The sequence below is a fragment of the Rhinichthys klamathensis genome, unplaced genomic scaffold, assembly GCF_029890125.1.
Source record: "Rhinichthys klamathensis goyatoka isolate OS25496 unplaced genomic scaffold, OSU_Roscu_1.1 h1tg000645l_1, whole genome shotgun sequence".
NCBI classification, from domain to species: domain Eukaryota; kingdom Metazoa; phylum Chordata; class Actinopteri; order Cypriniformes; family Leuciscidae; genus Rhinichthys; species Rhinichthys klamathensis.
Genome location: NW_026607091.1, coordinates 647,335 through 670,586, shown reverse-complemented (window position 1 = coordinate 670,586; position 23,252 = coordinate 647,335). Strand labels below are relative to the sequence as shown.

General features: G+C 40.2%; 3 protein-coding genes across 3 annotated transcripts; 2 read left to right on the top strand and 1 right to left on the bottom strand.

The window, feature by feature from the left end:
* Positions 1-176: 176 nt before the first annotated feature.
* haus8 (HAUS augmin like complex subunit 8) lies at positions 177-6,169 on the bottom strand. Its single transcript, XM_056241466.1, has 10 exons — positions 6,089-6,169; positions 5,222-5,283; positions 5,074-5,132; positions 4,813-4,945; positions 4,551-4,658; positions 4,366-4,457; positions 1,131-1,289; positions 905-1,046; positions 538-679; positions 177-366 (listed from the first exon to the last, which is right to left on the bottom strand). The coding sequence occupies exons 1-10, from the start codon at positions 6,154-6,156 to the stop codon at positions 237-239; spliced, it is 1,095 nt and encodes a 364-aa protein (XP_056097441.1). The 5' UTR covers positions 6,157-6,169; the 3' UTR covers positions 177-236.
* A 630-nt stretch (positions 6,170-6,799) lies between these two features.
* Positions 6,800-13,341, top strand: snx21 (sorting nexin family member 21). The gene is made up of 4 exons (XM_056241472.1): positions 6,800-6,932; positions 7,733-8,018; positions 9,824-9,981; positions 12,264-13,341. The coding sequence occupies exons 2-4, from the start codon at positions 7,751-7,753 to the stop codon at positions 13,026-13,028; spliced, it is 1,191 nt and encodes a 396-aa protein (XP_056097447.1). The 5' UTR covers positions 6,800-6,932; positions 7,733-7,750; the 3' UTR covers positions 13,029-13,341.
* Positions 13,342-15,345: 2,004 nt separating this feature from the next.
* Positions 15,346-22,890, top strand: LOC130076403 (perlwapin-like). The gene is made up of 4 exons (XM_056241482.1): positions 15,346-15,499; positions 21,070-21,201; positions 21,498-21,635; positions 22,602-22,890. The coding sequence occupies exons 1-4, from the start codon at positions 15,412-15,414 to the stop codon at positions 22,733-22,735; spliced, it is 492 nt and encodes a 163-aa protein (XP_056097457.1). The 5' UTR covers positions 15,346-15,411; the 3' UTR covers positions 22,736-22,890.
* The last annotated feature ends 362 nt before the right edge of the window (positions 22,891-23,252 follow it).

The following is a 23,252-nucleotide window of genomic DNA, read 5'->3' as shown; positions in this document are numbered from 1 at the left end:
AACAAATCCAACAGAAACCTATCCATTTCTCAACCAAAATGTTTTAATTTGTAATATAAATATGAATCATCGTTGTTTTTCTAATAAAATACACACATCATCACCAGACCTATGAATATGTGACAAATTCCTTAAATCCTGCTTCAGTAATGTATGAAATAAATACCTACAATTCATTGATTATTCACATTCTTTAATTATTTCATTGGAAATAGATGCCTTAATCATACAGCATATCATGTCATGGAGGGGCAGAAGAGTGTCTGGGCTGTGCTCTGTCCGATCTGGCCTTCCTCCAGTGACTGCTGGACCAAAACTGTCTCCCGGCTTACTAATGAAGACACCTCCAGAAGATCAGAAAAAGTCCTACAAGAAAATATGAAACAGCAAATGAACATGCAAAGTAAGTTAAAATATAAACTAGCACAGATGAAATACGCACCAAGCATTGTTTGAAACAATTGTACATGTTTCGGTACTGAGGGCTTCACAGTGTGCAAAGTCTTTCATTGTATATGGAGACCGAATTGCTCTTACCTTGTCAGCTCCTGGCTGATTTCATTTGCTGTATTTTTCATCTCTCCAAGACACTCTGTTAAAGCCTCACAGTCAGTGGGAATGTCCTTTGTATAGTGTTGCAAGAGTCGCTCGCTCTGACTCAGACATCCGACCGCTTTGTCTGTGTAAGACACATGTTTTTGATTAGATCTGATTGGAATTATTCAAAAATCACCAATTGGATTCAAGGCGCATGCCGACTGACCAGTCATTTCAATCCCTCAATAACATACAATGTCTCGTACTTAAAGACTCCACGTCCAACAATATAACATGTTTAACAAAGACATACCCAAAAATTGCACAATATAAAATACAAACGTCAAAAATGTTGAGCAAATCTCACCTAAAAACTGCTCTGGGTCCTCTCCAATGTGCACATTCCTCACAGGAAGCTTGTGTCTCGTGGCATCAACGGCTTGGGCAAATGACTTGTACTCCTCTGCAAATGTGTTTGCTGCAGCAGCAACAGGACTTAAAGCCTCAATCTGCATTAAAAAAGGAACTCAAATGTGAGATGTGTTAACATTAAGATTTAAGCAACAGAGTTAAATGTGAGAAGATGACCTCACCTGTACGTCCAGTAAACTGTTGAGTTGTTTCTGCTTTTCCAGCAGCAGATACTGTCGTTTCTTTTGGTTAACTTGTGCTCTCAACTGCTGCTCTTTCTCCATGACGGCCAGAATATTCCTCTCAGCCTCCTCTCTCATTTTTCGGGTATTATGTTCAATCTAGAAACAAAAACGTTATCAAAAAAGGGCTTTAAAAAAATAGAAATGTTTATGCATTAACTATTTTGGATTAATATGCTCATTATTTGTTCATATTTTGTTTAAGCTCTAAATGCAGTAGCTATTACACCTGACCAATCAGAGCAGAGTAGACCAATCACAACAGACTGGGCCATCTGACCAATCAGAGCAGACTAGACCAATCACAACAGACTGGGCCATCTGACCAATCAGAGCAGAGTAGACCAATCACAACAGACTGGGCCATCTGACCAATCAGAGCAGACTGGACCAATCACAACAGACTGGGCCATCTGACCAATCAGAGCAGACTGGACCAATCACAACAGACTGGGCCATCTGACCAATCAGAGCAGAGTAGACCAATCACAACAGACTGGGCCATCTGACCAATCAGAGCAGAGTAGACCAATCACAACAGACTGGGCCATCTGACCAATCAGAGCAGAGTAGACCAATCACAACAGACTGGCCCATCTGACCAATCAGAGCAGAGTAGACCAATCACAACAGACTGGCCCATCTGACCAATCAGAGCAGAGGAGACCAATCACAACAGACTGGCCCATCTGACCAATCAAAGGAGAGTAGACCAATCACAACAGACTGGCCCATCTGACCAATCAGAGCAGAGTAGACCAATCACAACAGACTGGCCCATCTGACCAATCAGAGCAGACCAATTACAACAGACTAGTGCTGTGCTATATAGTCAACTTGAATGAGTGAATGAAAACGAGTGAGTGAATTCTTACACTGAGTGCGCCGGAATGGCTGCCGTTTCTGCATAGTTTGTACTTGCTGTTTAATAATCACTTGGTAAACTGGCAGCTCCAGTAGTAATGAAAAGATTTATCTTGACCCCTGATATGGAAACAAGCATATAAGCCTTAATCAATTAAAAAGGAATGTATACCTGTATAATATTACGCTAGACCAGCACGGTTGGAAAATGGATGGATGATTGATTCAGCTGCGGGCGTCATCACCTGTGCTGCGTTCAGCGCCGACAAAACGCTGCACAACGTTTTTTAAACAGAGACGGTGATGCGTTGAACACACTGTTCTGATGACGCAAGAGTTGCAACTATATGGCAGCCGAGAGAGGCCAATCTTTGTGTTCTTTGTGAAGAATTTTCGGAGCCTGATGAAATCGGTATAAATATGTGTTTAATTCTACAAAATATGCCCGATGTTACAGTTACTGCACTTGCCGCCCAGAACACAAGAGACCATCCCAGTCGAGTGAAGGGATTTGTGGAAACTGAAATGGAAGCACACATCTTACCTAATTCAGACTAAAACACATCTATTCAGCCTCACATACTGACTTTATTTGTAGTTCACAGTGGTGTGACGAGACGCTTATCTCCCGAGACGAGACTAGACACGAGATTGAGTTCACGAGAACGAGACGAGATTTTTGCACAATTTTTCAGAAATCCTCAATGACTAAATTCATGACTGGAAAAATAGTATGCAGGTGCATTTTGCAATTTTTTAACTAATAATCTTCTAATGCATGTCATTTCAGGTCTACTTTATGAGTATGAATTATCAAATGCATTGAAAGAAAACAATATACAAGCACTGTAAAAGGTTTTTATTGACTGGCTTTTCTCCTGTTTGATTTCACATGAGTCTCTTCAGACCTTTACTGTACATTTAAGAGCTTTCAGAACTTCTGATTGAGGCTGTGTGTGACCTAACTGAACTCATTGAAGTCTGAAGTGCAAACAATAAGTGAAAGTGCAACCATAATCAAAGTTAGCACACAGACTCTTTATAATTGTTTTGAAATTGCTGTTTTATTTTGCACCAGCAGTTATAGGGTTAATATGGCGAGTTCGGAAAAGGTAGAGAGAAACGAGGCTGGTGTGTTTGTCTCTATGTTGTTCTTGTGTTCCGATTTAAGTTCAGAAACAGAGCCTTCCATGTCTGTTGTACTTAATACATTACAGTGCTCTCTTAATATTCGAAGTGCAAACAGAGACCATAGCCGCAAATAAACAGTCCAGAGATGGGTATTAGGAGACGGACAATGAAGCCTAATTTGCGCAATGCACAATGGACCTTGTGTTTTACTTTCAAATTGGTGATCGCGCGTGTATAGGGAGCAGCGGTGCTGAGCGTGCATTTTACAAGATAAGACATTTATCAGACGTTTAGTCTATGTTGCGCATCGAATCCTCCGCCATCGTCACGCGAACAGTGAACTGTGATTCCTGCTGCACTGATTGCAACGGCAACTCGTGCTGAATGAGCAGAGCAGACTTTTACATTCATGTATAATGGTTATTATTTATTATAAAAACATCAAAACGATAGTTTAGGCATTATGGGTATTCTCTAGCCGTTGAGCGTACATCAGTTGTACACTCGTTAATGTGATGCATTGTGGGATTGAATGAGTGCACTCAATAACGTCCATTATGGTTTCAGACACCACTACAAATGGCTGTCCCCTTAAATAGTGCCCTACTTAAGGGTATGGGGGCAATATCGGACACAGCCTGGCAATCAGAGCAGAGTAGACAAATCACAACAGACGGGGCCATCTGACCAATCAGAGCGGAGTAGACAAGAGTATTAGGAAGAACAGGTTTAGAGAATCCTTCATCAAGCTGAAAATAAGTAATGCTGCAATGTTTATTATAAGAAAATTAAGTGTTTTTTTGAACATGGATGCACGTAAACCTTTTGTAGGAGACCTCCAAAACTAAATTAGGAACATAATGGGGCACTTTAATCAAATGCTGGCAAATGAAATGTTTGTTATGCAAGGATGTAGATATGTGGATTTGGGGGATTTATATCTGTGTGTGTGTGATAATATATACAGTATGCATCAGTGGCGTAGGTTTGATTTTGAAATTGGTGGGGACGGGGACATCAATATATAACTATATTTTAAGTTTTGATCGAAATTATTGCTAGGGATATAGCAGTGTCACTGGATATTGGTAGGGACACGTCCCCAGCGTCCCTACTAAATTCTACGCCCCTGGTATGCATACAGTATGCAATAACTATATTGATCAACTTAACATCAGACCTTAGCAGTGAGGAAGGCCAGCAAAAACGTCTCCATCGCCATGTCCCTTTCTTCATTCTTGGGGTCCACTGTGCCTGGCAGCGCAACTTTGTCTGGAAAATTTAAACTTGTTATGCAAGCTGTTCAAACGACTGTTAAAACAAAATCGCATTACTGCTCTACTCCAGACGACATGAGTACCACACCTTTAATAACGGAGACATCAAAATCTGGACGTATGTAGTGGCCGTCCAACACAGTCGACTGAAAAACATTTCCTCCCAAATTTGATGGTTCCAGAATGCTGGAGGCCGCTGTGGGAAAACATCACATTCATAAGTCATCAAGTCATTTATCTAAAAAAATAAAATCCTATACAACAACTGAACTAGTTTAACCAACACAGAGACTGATATATAGATGCAGATAGTGAATATTTAATCTCACATTTCTGCAGATTAGCCCAACACTCACAGTCATTGCATGCCAGAGTGCTTATTGTACGTCTCGACAGGACGCCATCCCTCGGCTTTCGTGTGTTGCCTATTCTGGGAGAGGACGGTCTGGGTGGCATCAGTATCGATTGCTGCTGTACACTGCTCTACAGAACACACCATATAAAAGAATCAACCTTGATATTGTTATGAAATGACACAAACAGACACAACAACACAGATGTCAAGATTTAGTATGGAAACAAAGTATTCCTATTATTTTGGAATCAGTTACCTTTGCAGGAGCCTTTGTTTCGGTTTGCATGTACCTAGACTTTACAATTGTGCCCGACGCTAAAAATCAAGATCAGATGAAACGGTCAGAATTGTCAGTATAATAACATTAATGAGTTATGAGAAGAAGTTCAAAGTCATGATCTTACATTTGGTTTTCCTCCTCGCACCACTGTTATTTCCACTACTGACTTCATTTTCGGTGGATAAACTGAAAAACAGAGGCTGTCTGAATATTTGCATTCATGAAATTGACAGCAATAGGTGCGTAGGTGAACGCGCTGATGACGTGCGATGTCTGCATGAACAGGCTGCCAAACACACGTTGACGGACAGGGAACACGTTATCATTTCATTGGGACCGAATGCAATGATTTAACGAACATTTTAAGGTCCTATGCCTTCCACAGACGCTTTATATTTATAAAAATACATCTAGACCACTTAAGAGTGATTGCTATCAGTATACGAGTAGACTTTTAATCAGCAAAAAAAAAAAAATGTTTTGGAAGAGAACATTTTTTACCTTTAAAGAGTACATTTCAACTGTTTTGTGAAATCAGTATCACAGTCTAAGAGTTTGAATTGGACTTCTTTGACCCATACTTCAGCTTATGTAGCAGAAACAGATATCACATGTCTTTTAGTAAGTATTAGACCAAATAATTCATATTATTTAGTAGTAGTAATAATAATATCATCTTATCAAGCCCCAAATCAGGTTAATAGGTTTATTCATTGTCATTTCAAAATATAGCGTCTAGTGGGCCACAATATTTGAACATATATTTGCATAAATAAATTAGATAATTACTTATATTACCTTAACTATTACTTAACAAGATCAACACTGGCCCAAGAGTAAGGCTAATACACATGACACTTCAAAGAAAACAAATAATGCATCAAGTTTTAGTGTGTACATTGTACAAGCAGCAAGTTCATAATTCAACAGTTCACACTTCACAATGAAATGATTTAGATTATTGAACTTGAACTAAAATATAAAATCTTACTTTTTTGAGTCACTTGAAGCTATTTTCTCAACTTTACGCATATTTGACGGCGGCTTTTTAGATGCCATTTCGTTATACAACTCAGAAATTCAGAATCGGATCGAGGTGAAAACTGTTATGATGTTTTTGTAACCCCGCGTTTTATCGCTCGTCTTCCTCTGTGTGCTTGAAGCGCTAACATGAGTTGCGTTCAGCGCCACCTCTCAGCCTGGAGTGTAAACACACACACACACACACACACACACACACACACACAGTAATACTAATTAAAGTCAAGCGAATAGTTTCGCATTTTTCCTGTACATCAAAAAAATGATCCAATGATTTTTCCGCCCATTGTAATGAATCACTTATGAGTGATTAACTTCCTGAATTTTAAAACATAAAAAAAAAAAAAAAAAAAATCCATGATAGTTTTGACGTAATAATAATATTTAATATATAGATCTTAGAATCATATATTCTTACACTCTGAATGCAATATGTTCCATGATGGCGGTTAAATTAAAAACAGTTAGAAACGATTCGCATGTCATAAACGAAATAATTCCGAATTAAAAGTTAAACAATAATGCACCAAGCAAAACTGCACAGATCTGTACACAAATGTATTATGAAATACATGTTTATGAAGGCATGTAAAACGTTTTCTCTCCTGTTTTGTGTCTGTCAGTCAGTTGTCAAACGCGTGTCTGTCCGTGACCGTCCTCTTCTTATGGACAGGGAACAACTCCCAAATCCCATCCATGTTTACACAGCTCCTTCTCTTTATTTGCACGTATAAATAATTTATCCTGCACCATGAAGAGCTGATCATTATGTAGTTTAGAGGTCTATAACTCGGGTAAGTTGAGATATTCATGTTTCGCATGTTTGTTCATCATTTTTTAGTTGAAATGTTAGATTAGCCGTAGTTAGCAAGAAAAGTTAACCTCAAACTTGGTGTCTGATAACTTGTAGCTTTGCTTATCAGATATTTGATGAATTTAAGTGATGGTTTTGTGTAATTATTGTAACATTTCTTTACATTGATAAGTTGTGGAAGTTATGCTGATTAAGCGCGATGTTATTATTAGCACGTAGCAAGCTAAGAGTTATAATTCACTTTCTGCTGTCGCTGCTCCCACTTTCCTGTATTTTTTTTTTTTTTTTTTAGTTTCTCCATTTGTAAATGACGAAACGTGATAAATATAACTTGTTTAAATGCGAATTATTAGGAAAACTTTAAATATGCTGTACACTCATGAGTGTTTATGAAACTTAGTTTGTGCATAAAATGTTCACAAATTTATCTAACGATAAATAAGAATGACGTCTGTTTTTACCATAGACTTAAAAAAGAAGGTTTTTACTCAGATTTTTTCCATGGAAATTACAGAAATTCAATGCTGTTGTCAGGCTCTTTTCACCAAACCCCTCAATAAATAATAAATATTTGTGTGACAGATCAGTTTCCCTGAAGGTTTGCTCTCACGTTTCACAGCTCAATGAAAGATCATGAGAGGTTTGAACTTCAGTGTTTCCATTGCTGCCTCAGACTGTCAGCAGGCTTGTTTGACTATCAAATATGCATCTGCCATATAAGTAATGCCATGATTTGATTGAATATTATATTCAGGAATCCTTCTCTTTTGTGCTCTTCAGGGTTGGATCAAAGCTGGGATGGCCTCTAAACTATTCGACAGACTTCGCCGTACACTGTTCAAAGAAGGGGAGCTTCCTTCAGAGACAGACGGCCACAGAACGGATGACTTTCCAGAAAGCTCTGAGCTTGAGGATGACATAGACTGCGTGTCGGCCAGGCTCGGAGGGACCCTGTGCTTCGAGGGTGATGGGGTCCTGGACTCTGAGGATCCGGGAGACGCGTCGGGGCCAGACAGTGACTCTGACTTTTTTGGAGAGTCCATAGATAATGCATGTAGCAGCACAGGTAGTCATCAATAATACCTATCTTTTAACAAGCTAACATTATAATTTATAGTGTAAAGGACAAGGTAAATGCTTATAGAGGAGTAGAACAGCACAATTTGTGTTGGTGAATTGAAGTCCAAGCTACATGTGCAGAAGCTATTAAAGGAATAGGCTTGTTTATCCAAAAATTAAAATACAGTCATTTACTCTTTCTCATCCTGTCCCAAAATATACACTGTTCAAAACTTTGGGGTCTGTAAGATTTTTTCGATGTTTTTCAAAGAAGTCTCTTGTGATTGCCAAGGCTGTATTTATTTAATCAAAAATACAGTAAAACAGTAATATTATGAAATATTATTGTTACAATTTTAAATAACTGTTTTCTGTTTTAATATACCGGTATTTGAAAATGTAATTTATTCCTATAATGGCAAAGCTGAAATTTCAGCATCACTACTTCAGGTAGTCATTCTAATATGCTGATTTGATGCTCAAAAAATATTTCTTATTATTAGCAATGTTGAAAACTATGGGAGTTTGTTTCTGCCATGGAATAAAACCAATCTAAAAGATAATTGCTTTTTTATTTTTTTATCGCACAATTCTGACATCTTTTCTCAGAATTCTGAGATATAAACTTGCAATTGCGAGTTATAAAGTCCAATTCTGAGGGAAAAATCAGCTCTCAATTCTGACATTTTCTAACAATTGCAAGTTTATATCACGCAGTTCGAGTTTATATCTCGAAATTCTGATTTTTTTCTTGCATTTGCGAGTTCATATCCCACAATTCTGACAATTGACAATTCTTTATAACTCACAATTGCTAGTTTATATCACACAATTGTGAGAGAAAAAAACCTGAATTGTGAGATAAAAAGGTCACAATTATTATATTATTATTTGTACATTTTATTCCCTGGCAGAAACATGCTTCCATAGAAAACCGTTACATTGATGTTGCAGATAAAACATTTTCAGGATACTTTTATGGATAAAAAGTTCAAAAGAACAGCATTCGAAATAGAAACCTTTTTAACATAAATGTATACAGACATTTAAGTAAATTTATTTGCATCCTTTCTGAATAAACGTTTTAATTTCTTTTAAAAAAAAATCTTATTTATGGATTTAGAAATGGTATAATTTAAACCTTTAAATGGTTGTAGTATATATTTATATATTCTGTTATTATTGAGCAGAGCTGTCAAGCTTTAAAAAGGACAAAAACACCATAAAGGTAGCCCATTTGCCTATATTATACGGCATATTGCAAATCTTATGGATAACTGTGTGTAAGGAACATACTCAATTTATGTCAGAATTCACTAAAAATCATCTCAGTTCTCGCAGTTCTCGAATCACATTCCTTATTCTGCATATTTATGTTGCCAAATTATTTGGACACATGGAAAACAGTAGCTTTTGGTGACTATCACACATGACTTCAGAAGATTTACAGTTAAACTTTTTACATTTATTTGTTGATTTAGCTGACACTTTTTTCCACAGCAGCTTACAATTGAAAGACTTGTATTATAGCACAGTTAAATGAATCACTTTGATGGTGTATTATTTTTGGAGCTTGACAGCTGTCATTACTATGAACTACTATTGTATAGAAAAAGAGTTTGCATGGAAAACCCCCCATTCTTTTAGAAACATTATTTGGAATGAGCTCTTCCTTTAAGCTTAAGCATATGTACATGGTGTTTGTGAACTTACAATAATCTATTTGTAGGCAAATTTCACTTCTTCTTTTTAGTTCACTTTTAGTTCACTTGATACTTCACATTTGTAGTTAATTTTGTCTTTGCTTTATAGAGACCAGCCCAATAGGTCCTTCCCCCAAAACCTCAAATATGATCACCAGACAACTACAAGAAAACTACAAGAGCTCAAGAACTCGTTGCATTCCTGAAAAACTCATTTTTGAGGTGACAGATGCCAGTGTTGTCCATGATACAAATTCCAAGTATGTGGTAAGTACACAAGACACAACTGTGAACCATTTCAGTCATTTTTTAGCAACTTCAAAACACATTACATATTTATACAAACATTCAAAACACCATTTTATATTTGGGCCAATGACAAATAATATTGTCCAAATAATATTGCCTTTTCTTTTCTTAAAGTTATCGTACACTGTTATGCTTTTTCAGACCAGGCGGCCAGCCAAATTTTGGATTAATAAATCAAAAGTAGGACTGTACACTTTATCAAATTGCGATCTGTGAATATTAAAGAGCAGAAAGACTGCTATTTAAACGAACTCTGCATGTTTTAAGCGTCTCTGTGTGAATGAGCAGTTTCGTCTGTACGCATGCTCAAGCACGCAAGATGCTCATGGTGTTTTTAGCGTCCGGTGTCTCTCTATATCAGGACATAAACACATGAACTTAATCTCCAGACCTGCTCTGAGAGTCCCTTCACCAGCATTTCACTTGATAAAACTATTATCATATTATATGCAGTCTTCAAGTCTTCAAACTCATCAAAATAAAAGTTTCTGTTTGACTTAAATAATAACAGAAATATATTACTCTTGTAGAGTACAATGTAATTCTCACAGTAGGAATAATAATAATACAATTAACATTTAATTACATCCTTTTTTGGTATATTTGTGTTAAAACTATTTTAAAGGTTATTGCAAACATTTAAAAAAGTAAGATGTTAAAGTTTAATGAATTCAATTGATTAGACATGCTTCTTGATTATTAAAATTGAATTCAATCCTTAAATTGAAAAAAAGAGAAAGGATTTCATATGGCCCTAAATTAATTTTTTTAACGTTTAATAAATCTTTGAAAAACTGTATATGTTGTATAATTTTATTTTAGACATGCTTTTTGATTACAAGAATACAAACTGTAGCAAGCACTTAATCACTGTTATAATTATAAAAAAAAAAAAAAAAAAAAATTAAGAGCCTTAATAGGGCCACATCAGGAGAGTATAATCACATTTTTTAAAGCTGCTGTCCGTAACTTTTTTAAGTTAAAAATAATCCAAATTAATTATTAAAAAAAAAACATCTTCAGCCAGTGGTCAAAACTATCTGCTTGCCATAGCTAGATTCAAAACGGTTAGCTTGTAATAATGATTTTAATTCCAGTGGTACTGGTGGGTTTTCGCGGGAAATTCGAGCATGTCTTTGCGTCATTACGTCACACCCGTACACATAAAGAAGGAGTTTCGGCTAGCCGGCTATACTGCGTGTGACGAGATTTAGAGATAGGCTTTTCACGCAGCACTTTACATGATTAAACTTATGGCGGATCCAGAAAGATCCAAACAACAATCATCAGTGTCAACTGGAGATTAACCAGTTATAAAACCCAAAAGACTTCGTACTTCGGATTTAAGGTGGAAAGAGAAAGAAACCGTCTCATGCGAACACAAGGATACACATCGGTGGGGCTTTTGAAAGGTGCGTGAACTCCCGAAGGGGTTCGAAACGGAAGAAGAGACGGCTTTTTCTGCTGAACAAGTAAGACATTTCAATAGTTCAATCGTGTAACAGTACGTTTTCTTTATTCACACAGTTATGGAGTTTCCTTTGTTGTGCCTTTCTCATTTAACGTTAGCTATTATGGAGAATATGAATTCTGAACTACACAGGTAATCATAAAACACATTAAATTTAACATTAGTCACGCAATGCTGATGTTGTTAACATGAACAATTTGAGAACAAAGTAGGCTATAATTTGCACGGTTGCTGTAAATCATGTTGATTAAATCTAACGAAGCTTATCATGTCGAATGCTTTTTCCCCCTTAGTTGGTCAGAACAAAAATGGATGTTACTTACTTGTTCAGAAGACATTTTCCGGTGAAAATTCTTATGTTGGTCAAACTTTCAAAAAGTTAATCTGTGATTCTGAATGACAGTATCCACACAGCGCGGTGACTGACAGCACCACTCGCCTCGAAACACTGTGTTCATCCGCGCTGTTTCATGCCGATTTACAACCCACGTAAAGATGATAATTCCACGAATCACTGCAGTTACAGATTTCGAACAGAGATGGCGACAAAAAGGGAAAAAGCTACGGACTGCAGCTTTAAATTTATGCCCCAAAAACGTTTAATTCCGAAATTAAAAACATGCTCATCATTCGTTCACTGTGTATGCATGAACTGCATTTTTAAAGTATTTTCGGGACAAAAACAAGCGTCATTTCATGGGTCAATTGAACAGTTGCTGGTTTTGTTTCTCTGGTTTCACATAAAGTCGCATACGCTTTTTCTCATCAGCTCTACACGATTCATGTCATCCACTCTGGCACATTTGACAAAACTCCCGCTGTCATCACGCGGCGCTACACTGACTTCGAACGGCTACACAGCCGCTTGCGCCGGCGTCACGGAGACGAGATGGATGGCGTGCACTTCCCTCGGAAGAAGCTGCGCAAAAACTTTGCCGCCGAGACCATTGCCAAGCGCAGCCGGGCGTTCGAGCAGTACCTGACCCACCTTCACTCTCTCCCTGAACTACGGACCACACCCACGTTCCTCGAGTTCTTCTACCTGGGGGATCTGCGCGCTGGCCAGATGCTGATGCGAGTGGGCCGTTACCAAGATGCCCTGGGGCCTCTTCTCAACTCTCTGAGACTCCAGGAGAAGTTAGGATGCCATCAGATCCTGCAGCTCAACCAGACGCAGAGGGTTCATTGGTTCTTCACGCTCTCCGCCTTGGTCATCTGCTTCCAAGAGCTGGATCAACTCGGTGAGGCTCAGGAACACTGCGACCGAGCCCTGCAGGATCTAGCGCCTTCCCAGGAGGCTTTGCAGCAGCACCAGTTTCACCCTCTCCTCATCCCCCTCCTGCAATCCAACGTCAGGCTGTCCTGGAAGATCTCGAAGGACAAGAGGCGCTGGGAAGCTCTTCTGCTGGAGATCCAGGAGCAGGGGTTTGATCTAGGGAATCAGCCCAACCTGAAGGAGTGTCTCATTAAAGAGAGCATCGAGGACAGCGAGGGGCTGGTCAGGGCTAAGAGCAAAAGTGAAGATGTCCCATAAGCATTTAGGATTCTTTTTATATATATATATATATGAATATGAGGGATGTTTCTGAAAGCAATATGTAAAATTAGGTCACTAAGGAAACCTGTGGAATTAATATTAACTCTACACTTTAAAACACATGCATTTCATGGGCACATTTCAATAGCGTTTATTAGCCTTATTCTTGAATTGGTGACACTTTACAATAAGACTCAGTTTGTTAACATTACTTAATGCCTTACGACTTAAGTATTATGAATTAACAACAAACAATACTTTTAAAGTTGAAGTTAATTTCTAAAATACACTAATACAATTGTAACATTTCAAGTATTAATTAACATTAGTGAATTATGAATTAATTTACAGTCAACCATAGTGTATTTATTACATTCACATAGATTAATAAATGCTGTAAAGAATTGTGGTTTACTCTTAGTTCATGATACCTAATGCATTAATAAATGTTAACAAATTGAACTTGTAAAGTGCTACACTATTATTTTTTTTGTATCCTGGTAATATTTAATTGGGAATCGGGTTTTGGTGTGACACCAAGAACATTTATTTTTAGCCGTCATGAATTTCACAGATGCAACACGGTTGTGTTTGACTTGTTCTTTAGGGGATTTGAATCAATCAGCCTTCATTTCAGCACCACTATCACACATTATTTCAAGTGGACATGGGGAAGTATTAAGCGAGGCTGTCGACTCTGAACGGTGTTGTTTACATTCAGCTGCTGGACTGATTTGCCTTTTCAGTAAATGATGCAGTATAAATTCTTAAAATAAAGGGAATATCCACTTTTGGTGTAAATTATAAATGAAATAGTCAGATACTTTAAATGGTAGTGCTGTAAAGTACAGTTTTAAATGTATGTTTTGTTACTGAGCTCAAAGTGATTTTAAATAACTCTTGCACAAACGTCAAATCTGTTCATTTCTGCAGTGCAAATAACACTACACGTGTTTTAACAGATTTTTCTTTCCATATAATTCAAAGGATGCCTTTATATGTCATAGAGAGCCTTTTTATTGAATGATTTTGAATATATTTAGAGAACAATATCATTCTTTTAATACTACATAGTTATTCATTTCAAAAATTACATTTTTAATGTCTGAGCCCAATCTACAGATGGTTGCACAGTGCACACAAACTCAGATATATTTGTATACTGGTTAAACATATTACTGGTTTTCCCTCTGTTACTTACTAAATTTGAATATATTTATTTATGTGTTAATTTATTTGTTGTTGAGTACAGTTTAAACATTAACAGTGTAATATACTCTGCAAAACAAAAGTTTTCTCAAATTTTCCCATTTTTGCATTTTGGCTAAAAGGCCTTTACAATAAATAAATGCTTCCTGGTTTTTATTAAAATTTTGTATTTCAAATGGGTTTTATGCACTGGAATTGTTCAGGGAACATCCAGTTCAATTTACAGCATATCAATAAACTTTTTACACTAGTCTCAGATTTTACTCAGAATAAAAGGCCCATTCGATGTGATTTTACATGGATTTTACACTGCATGCCATTGGTAACAAATACCTACTGCTCATTTTTATACACCTGCCATCTAGTGGTCATATAAAACTATACAGCATTAGATGCACATTTGATCACTGTGTTAATGCATAATCTGTTTCAAAGCAATATCCTATGCCAACAACAAGCATAACTCCTGCCAAATATTTCTGTGTACCCCGTCCACCGAGGAAACGCCGAACAACTTTCTTTCTTTCAACATTATTTAGGGGAAAACTGTTTCCATGCACAAATGAGGGGTTTCCATTCAGTTTCGGGAAAAGTTATAATTTCGTAAGAGATTAGTTCCAGATTTGGGATTAAGTAGTGCCCAAACTGGTGAACCCACTGTCATAAAAAAAAACTTTCCGGTGGGATTGTATTGGATATAATCTTTTCTAAATCAAACTAATATGTGGGGGAAAGTATTTTACTCAATTGAGGACATTCAAAACTTTGCAAGCATCAGAGCTCCCTAAATACTCAGAACTCCTTGGGGCTTTAAAAAGGTGCCGACGTGTTCAGATCATCCCGTCCCAAACTCATGCCATTGGTTGAGTGCTAACTTCAAGGTTTCTGATTGGCTTACTGGCGCGGTCATATACTTTCTCGTTCTGAGAAAAGTATGATTTCTTTGAGTATTTTTTTTATAATAACATTTCACAGACTGTAGGGCCAGCATTTTTTTTTTATGTCAGCTGATGTTTTGATGGTGGCTTCGTCGTCTGTGTATACCTCCCTCGCGCACGGACTCTGTAAGATCTCTCCGCCCCTGACTCACGAACCGACTCAAAAATTGTCTCTGGAGAGAGTCAGCTCATTTTCTTTCAAGCAGAGTTCATTGTGATCGCAGGTCGAAAGGATGACAGCCCGAGTGTACTGCACTGTGTTATTGTGTTTGTCTGGATGCTGGAGCTCATCAGAAGCTGCTCCAGGACGAAACTTCACAGGTGAGATCCATGTTCTTTTAACTTAATACGCAGCCCGAAGAAATACATTAAACAAGTGCCTTACATAACACGACATCTCAGCACATTACAATTCTCAAACATACAGAGTATAGACGTCCAGTGAAAGATTAACTTTGTACATCAGTTAAATTTAAATAATTAATATAAAGGTATATGTTAAATTGTCATACTGTACAAAAGTTAACTTTTATGTTTTATCTATGCTATTAATTTATAGGCAATGTGTGTGTGTGTGTGTATTTCCCATTGTACAGGAAAAACACGCATAGACAATTTTATTTATATTTAATATTAAAGAGACAATATGTAAGCATTTTGTATCAAAAGATCCAAAAAACCACTTGCGCAGTGTTATATATTTCTTTTAATTATGTACTTACATTATCCTAAATGTTTACAAGAATTTGTAAATTCAGAGAAATTCACAATTTTAAATGGTGCCCGTCCCTTGTCACTTGTCGCCTGTCAATGACGTATTATCTGCGTTATCCCTGGTTTCCGCTTTTACTGCCATAGTAACCATGGTGACAGATGTGGACAACTGCGTAATGTTTAGAGGCCCGCTGTTGTTGTTTCGTTCAAACATTATGGATCATGGCAAGCAGACTTTGGGACAAAAGGAGAACTAAAACGAGGATCAATATTGGCGTAGTGTTTTTGAGATGCCAAGAGCAAACTTTGACTTGACAGAGACACCGCTCTTGCATGTGCTTTATTAGACAGGTGAGCAAATGTACATAAAACAAATCAGTGTTATATAGCTCAACATGATAAAATGTTAGAATATGATCAGTATCATGTTATTCTAATTTTGATTTAGCTTACTGCTAGTCTCATATAGCAACAAACTAACACATAGAATAACATTACTTTCAACACACTCAAATGCTCTTTAGTGTGATAGTGTAACATTAGACCAAGTGAAACAGCGCTGCTTTACCTCACAAGTTTAATTAGTTAAATAAACTGACCTGTGTGAGTAGTAATTCAGCACTTGTGGGTGGTTCGATAGAATTAAATTTCCTCATTCCTTTACATCCACGGGATTCGCTTGTGTCGCTGATATCTGTCTCTCATTAGCAATCGCACCCTGCTTCATACCATGTTAAAAAAACATGCATGTTTTTACTCATCCATAAACATTATTAGATCCATCAGCATGACGACAAGCTCCATGATTCCACTTATCACTGCGTCATAAATCTACGCCTTTGTTATTGTAAGAGATTAGCACCCCTAGTGGCGAAAAAAATACATATTGTAGCTTTAAATGTTTTGTATTTTCTTTCTTAACAACAACTATTATACAATATAAAATGAGGTGGTAATTATAACTTATTCAATAAAAGTCTGATCATATGGGTTTAATGTATTCAGTCCATTTATTCAGTAACAGTGGCTGTTTCAGAGGAGTAGGATCCAGATGCAGCAAACAATTATTTAAACAAACATAATAAAAGTAAATCCAGGCAAAACTGATAAATCCAGACACCGGCAAGAAAAGCCAACAAAACTGACACCAAGCGCACATATAACATCCATAGAAGGACAACACCAGACAAAGAACATGAGAATCACTGGGGAACATATACGCAAGGGGTGATTGGCAAACAAGACACACCTGGGAACTATCAGGAACTAATCAACAAGAACAACAGGACTACAAAACATGGTTCAAAACAAGAAATAACATAATAAATAAATCCACATAAGACCAGGGGAACACAAGACAAGGAGTGGATTTCAGACGCTCCTCAACAAACAGACAAATAATTACAGGTGGGAGGTGGAACAGGGGGAGGGATGGAGGGCCAGGCCAGTGTGGTGGAACTGGAGATTGAGGAGGATCAGGGAGCCAGGGTGGAGCCAGAAGAATGGGTAACCAGGGCAGAGCAGGTGGCCAGTGCAGAGCTGGAGATCACCAAAGCAAAGCAGATGGGGCTGAAGACCCCCATCGTAGAGAAGGCAGAGCTGATGACCAGCACAGCGGAGCTGCCGGGGCTGAAGACCCCCATCCTAGAGAAGGCAGAGCTAATGACCACCACAGCGGAGCTGCCGGGGCTGAAGAACCCCATCGTAGAGAAGGCAGAGCTGATGACCACCACAGCGGAGCTGCCGGGGCTGAAGACCCCCATCCTAGAGAAGGCAGAGCTAATGACCACCACAGCGGAGCTGCCGGGGCTGAAGAACCCCATCGTAGAGAAGGCAGAGCTAATGACCACCACAGCGGAATTGCCAGGGCTGAAGACCCCCATCGTAGAGAAGGCAGAGCTGATGACCAGCACAGTAGAGCTGCCAGGGCTGAAGACCCCCATCGTAGAGAAGGCAGAGCTAATGACCACCACAGCGGAGCTGCCGGGGCTGAAGACCCCCATCCTAGAGAAGGCAGAGCTAATGACCACCACAGCGGAGCTGCCGGGGCTGAAGAACCCCATCGTAGAGAAGGCAGAGCTAATGACCACCACAGCGGAATTGCCAGGGCTGAAGACCCCCATCGTAGAGAAGGCAGAGCTGATGACCAGCACAGCGGAGCTGCCAGGGCTGAAGACCCCCATCGTAGAGAAGGCAGAGCTGATGACCACCACAGAGGAGCTGCCAGGGCTGAAGACCCCCATCGTAGAGAAGGCAGAGCTGATGACCACCACAGTGGAGCTGCCAGGGCTGAAGACCCCCATCGTAGAGAAGGCAGAGCTGATGACCAGCACTGCGGAGCTGCCAGGGCTGAAGACCCCCATCGTAGAGAAGGCAGAGCTGATGACCATCACAGAGGAGCTGCCAGGGCTGAAGGCCCCCACCGTAGAGAAGGCAGAGCTGATGACCACCACAGCGGAGCTGCCAGGGCTGAAGACCCCCATCGTAGAGAAGGCAGAGCTGATGACCACCACAGCGGAGCTGCCAGGGCTGAAGACCCCCATCGTAGAGAAGGCAGAGCTAATGACCACCACAGCGGAATTGCCAGGGCTGAAGACCCCCATCGTAGAGAAGGCAGAGCTGATGACCAGCACAGTAGAGCTGCCAGGGCTGAAGACCCCCATCGTAGAGAAGGCAGAGCTGATGACCACCACAGCGAAGCTGCCAGGGCTGAAGACCCCCATCGTAGAGAAGGCAGAGCTGATGACCACCACAGAGGAGCTGCCAGGGCTGAAGACCCCCATCGTAGAGAAGGCAGAGCTGATGACCACCACAGTGGAGCTGCCAGGGCTGAAGACCCCCATCGTAGAGAAGGCAGAGCTGATGACCAGCACTGCGGAGCTGCCAGGGCTGAAGACCCCCATCGTAGAGAAGGCAGAGCTGATGACCATCACAGAGGAGCTGCCAGGGCTGAAGGCCCCCACCGTAGAGAAGGCAGAGCTGATGACCACCACAGCGGAGCTGCCAGGGCTGAAGACCCCCATCGTAGAGAAGGCAGAGCTGATGACCACCACAGCGGAGCTGCCAGGGCTGAAGACCCCCATCGTAGAGAAGGCAGAGCTAATGACCACCACAGCGGAGCTGCCAGGGCTGAAGGCCCCCACCGTAGAGAAGGCAGAGCTGATGACCACCACAGCGGAGCTGCCAGGGCTGAATACCCCCATCGTAGAGAAGGCAGAGCTGATGACCACCACAGCGGAGCTGCCAGGGCTGAAGACCCCCATCGTAGAGAAGGCAGAGCTGATGACCAGCACAGCGGAGCTGCCAGGGCTGAAGACCCCCATCGTAGAGAAGGCAGAGCTGATGACCAGCACAGCGGAGCTGCCAGGGCTGAAGACCCCCATTGTAGAGAAGGCAGAGCTGATGACCAGCACAGCAGAGCTGCCAGAGCTGAAGACCCCCATCGTAGAGAAGGCAGAGCTGATGACCAGCACAGCGGAGCTGCCAGGGCTGAAGACCCCCACCGTAGAGAAGGCAGAGCTGATGACCAGCACAGCGGAGCTGATGACCCCCACCGTAGAGAAGGCAGAGCTGATGACCAGCACAGTGGAGCTGAAGACCCCCACCGTAGAGAAGGCAGAGCTGATGACCAGCACAGTGGAGCTGAAGACCCCCACCGTAGAGAAGGCAGAGCTGATGACCAGCACAGTGGAGCTGAAGACCCCCACCATAGAGAAGGCAGAGCTAATGACCAGCACAGTGGAGCTGAAGACCCCCACCATAGAGAAGGCAGAGCTGATGACCATCACAGAGGAGCTGCCAGGGCTGAAGGCCCCCACCGTAGAGAAGGCAGAGCTAATGACCAGCACAGCGGAGCTGATGACCCCCACCGTAGAGAAGGCAGAGCTGATGACCAGCACAGCGGAGCTGCCGGGGCTGAAGACCACCACTGTGTAACTGAGGACCACCATGATAGAGCAGACTCGACAGAAGATCCCCACGGTGGAACTGGTGACCACCATGGCGAAGCAGGCGGAACTGTAGAAAAGGGTACCGCAAGGTTAGGGTTGGCTTCTTGGGCAGTGTCAGTACTGAACAGGCAGAAAGTTCAGTAATGGCCTCCATTGCCATAACAGAGCAGGCAGGACATCCAGGGGTAATGTCAATTCCAAAGTAGGCAAAATCTTTAATCCTGTCCTCCTCGACTGTGACGCTGGAAATTAGAACGACCTCTCTGGCCGAGACGAGACAGGAAGTTCAGGGGCAACCTCTGTGGCTGTATCTAGACAGTTAGGAATTTCACGGACAACCTCCGTGGTTGTGTCAGGGCAATCTGAAAATCTCCATGATGGCTGGAGACTCTAGCGTGACGACCATGACGGTTAGAGACTCTTGAGTGGCCGCCATGACAGTTGGAGACTCTGGGTGGCGGCCATGACGGTTTGAGACTCTGGGTGGCGGCCATGACGGTTTGAGACTCTGGAGTGGCCGCCATGACGGTTGGAGACTCTGGAGTGGCCGCCATGACGATTTAAAACTCTAGCGTGGCCACCATGACGGTTGGAGACTCTGGAGTGGCCGCCATGACGGTTGGAGACTCTGGCGTGGCCGCCATGACGGTTGGAGACTCTGGAGTGGCCGCCATGACGATTGGAGACTCTGGCGTGGCCGCCATGACGGTTTGAGACTCTGGAGTGGCCGCCATGACGGTTGGAGACTCTGGAGTGGCCGCCATGACGATTTAAAACTCTGGCGTGGCCGCCATGACGGTTGGAGACTCTTGAGTGGCCGCCATGACGGTTGGAGACTCTGGGTGGCGGCCATGACGGTTTGAGACTCTGGAGTGGCCGCCATGACGGTTGGAGACTCTGGAGTGGCCGCCATGACGATTTAAAACTCTAGCGTGGCCGCCATGACGGTTGGAGACTCTTGAGTGGCCGCCATGACGGTTGGAGACTCTGGTGTGCTGAGCGGCTCAGATAGTCCCCCCATGGTTAAAATAAAATAAGGGTGTTGAAGGGGTTGGCATTACAATTATTTTGACTGATACAATTGGCTACAACTCTTGTTAAACACTTTTTTATATGACATTAATTGACACAGTTTAGGGATACAGTAGATTTCTAAACTACTTACAAAACCACTGACTTAAAGATGCTGAAACAAACTATTTCAAACTAATGATGATCTTTCTGTAGTGGTCGATCACTGTCCGGGGAAGCTGATGGTCGTGCCGTCCAGTCGAGGATGTGTTTCTGATAGAGACTGCTCTGGAGGACACAGATGCTGTATATTTGACTGTGGGGCTGTGTGTGTGCCGCCTGCTTTCAGTGAGTTCAAATGAGAAATGGATAATAATACTAGATGTCTTTCAAAAGGGACACGGGGAAAAAATTGGACAGTTTGAAAAAAAAAAGATGTTTAGATCAGAAATTGCTAATAAAGTTAAAAAATAATTACAAGAAAACAGTAAGTAACACATAATAAAACATACATTTTAAAGTAGAAAGACTGAAATAGTTTTTTCTTGTAAAACCTATTCCAATAATATGTAAAACTTAAAAAAAAAAAATATTGCATTCAGCATTTAGTGATATGGTTTCTTTGTCATGCGTCTGTATAACAGCAAAGCCAGGAATGTGTCCACGCAGAAAATTTGGAGCAGGAGTGTGTGCTGAGTACTGTGTCAATGACAGTGATTGTCCCAACAATGAGAAATGCTGCAGCAATGGATGTGGACATGAATGTACTGCTCCATATACAGGTATTATATTATATTATATTATATTATATTATATTATATTATATTATATTATATTATATTATATTATATTAAACACTTTACAATAAGGTTCCAATACATTTTTTACAGGATTTATTAATCTTTATTAACTTTAATAAAAATACAGGTGTTAGTTCATGTCAGCTCAGATCCATTAAATATTATTAACATATACAACTTTTGATTTTAATAATGTAATAGTATATGGTAAAATTAACATTAATACATGTTTTAGAAGTATTTTTCATTGTCAGTTCATTTTAGCTATTATAGTTAAATAATGTAAACAAATGGATTGTAAAGTGTTACCATATTATTCTATTCTATTCATGTTTGGGTCAGCTTTCTCATTGCCTTTTAGTTTATCTTATTTAATAATAAGTATGATTTTTTTTTAAGTATTAACTATTAACTAAGTATTAACTATGCCAAAAGTACACGAATTAGGCCTATAGCACCGGTTTAGGCAGACGGTGGTTTTACAAAAGATGAATTATAATACTTAGAATGCAATTCACTCTGTAAGTAAAACTAAGAAAACTAAGTGTTTTGTATGGTAGCTTGTTTCCCCCACTGAATAAAAAATAAAATTGCGATCTGACAATTCAGACTTTTTTTCCCATGCAATTGCGAGTTGAAATCTCGCAATTGTGACTTTTTTCTCAGAATTGCGTAATATAAACTCGCAATTGTGAGTTATAAAGTCTTTCTTTCCTCAGAATTGGACTTTATAACTCACAATTCTGACTTTTTTTTCTCGCAATTCTGACTTTTTCCTCACAATTATGAGAAAAATAGTCAGATTTTTGAGACAAAAAGTCATGATTATCTTTTACATTTTTTATTCCGTGGCAGAAACAAGCTTCTATTTTTTTGTGCTGTAGCCTACATCAGAGGCTGAATGCCACTAAATTGCCTGACTAAAGCTCAATATCTCCATTCATGCAGTGAAGCCTGGTCGATGTGCCCTACCGAAGGGGACTCCAATGTGTGCCGAATACTGTTACCATGATGGTCAGTGCCCTGCTGAACAGAAATGCTGCCCAACCACCTGTGGTCATGCATGCGGCGAACCTTGCTGATTTAACCACCATAAAGTTTACTGAGATCAATTTTGCATAATAATACATAGGCTACTTGAGTTATTTTACTTAAATCAATTTAGTGCTTTATTCTTAGGGGATGTTTTCCCTCTTTGTAACCACCAAATAAAACATCATAGTTTTAGTAAACCTTCTTTTAGTGTTGAGTTTTTTGGCCATGAAAAAAACAAAGAAAATTGCTTCATTGAAGAGTTGGTATTTTTTGGTATGCCAGTGTTCATTTGGATGTTCTCTTCTCACATAACAGCTCATTGGCATCAGTGCTTAGGAATGTACTAGTTCCCCTCCCCGAGACCCAAACACGTGCAAAACATTTTGTAATGAAAGAGACCTCTGTTACCATCCGCTCTAGGAGCTTGGCAGCAAAAGTGTCAAAACAATTGTCACTGTCAGCAAAACATGACAGTGATGGAAAAGCCTTGAACTAAAAGTACTAAGCTACCAGAAATTAATCGATCAAAGAATGCAAGTTAACGCTGTACTTTTGGCAATTTAG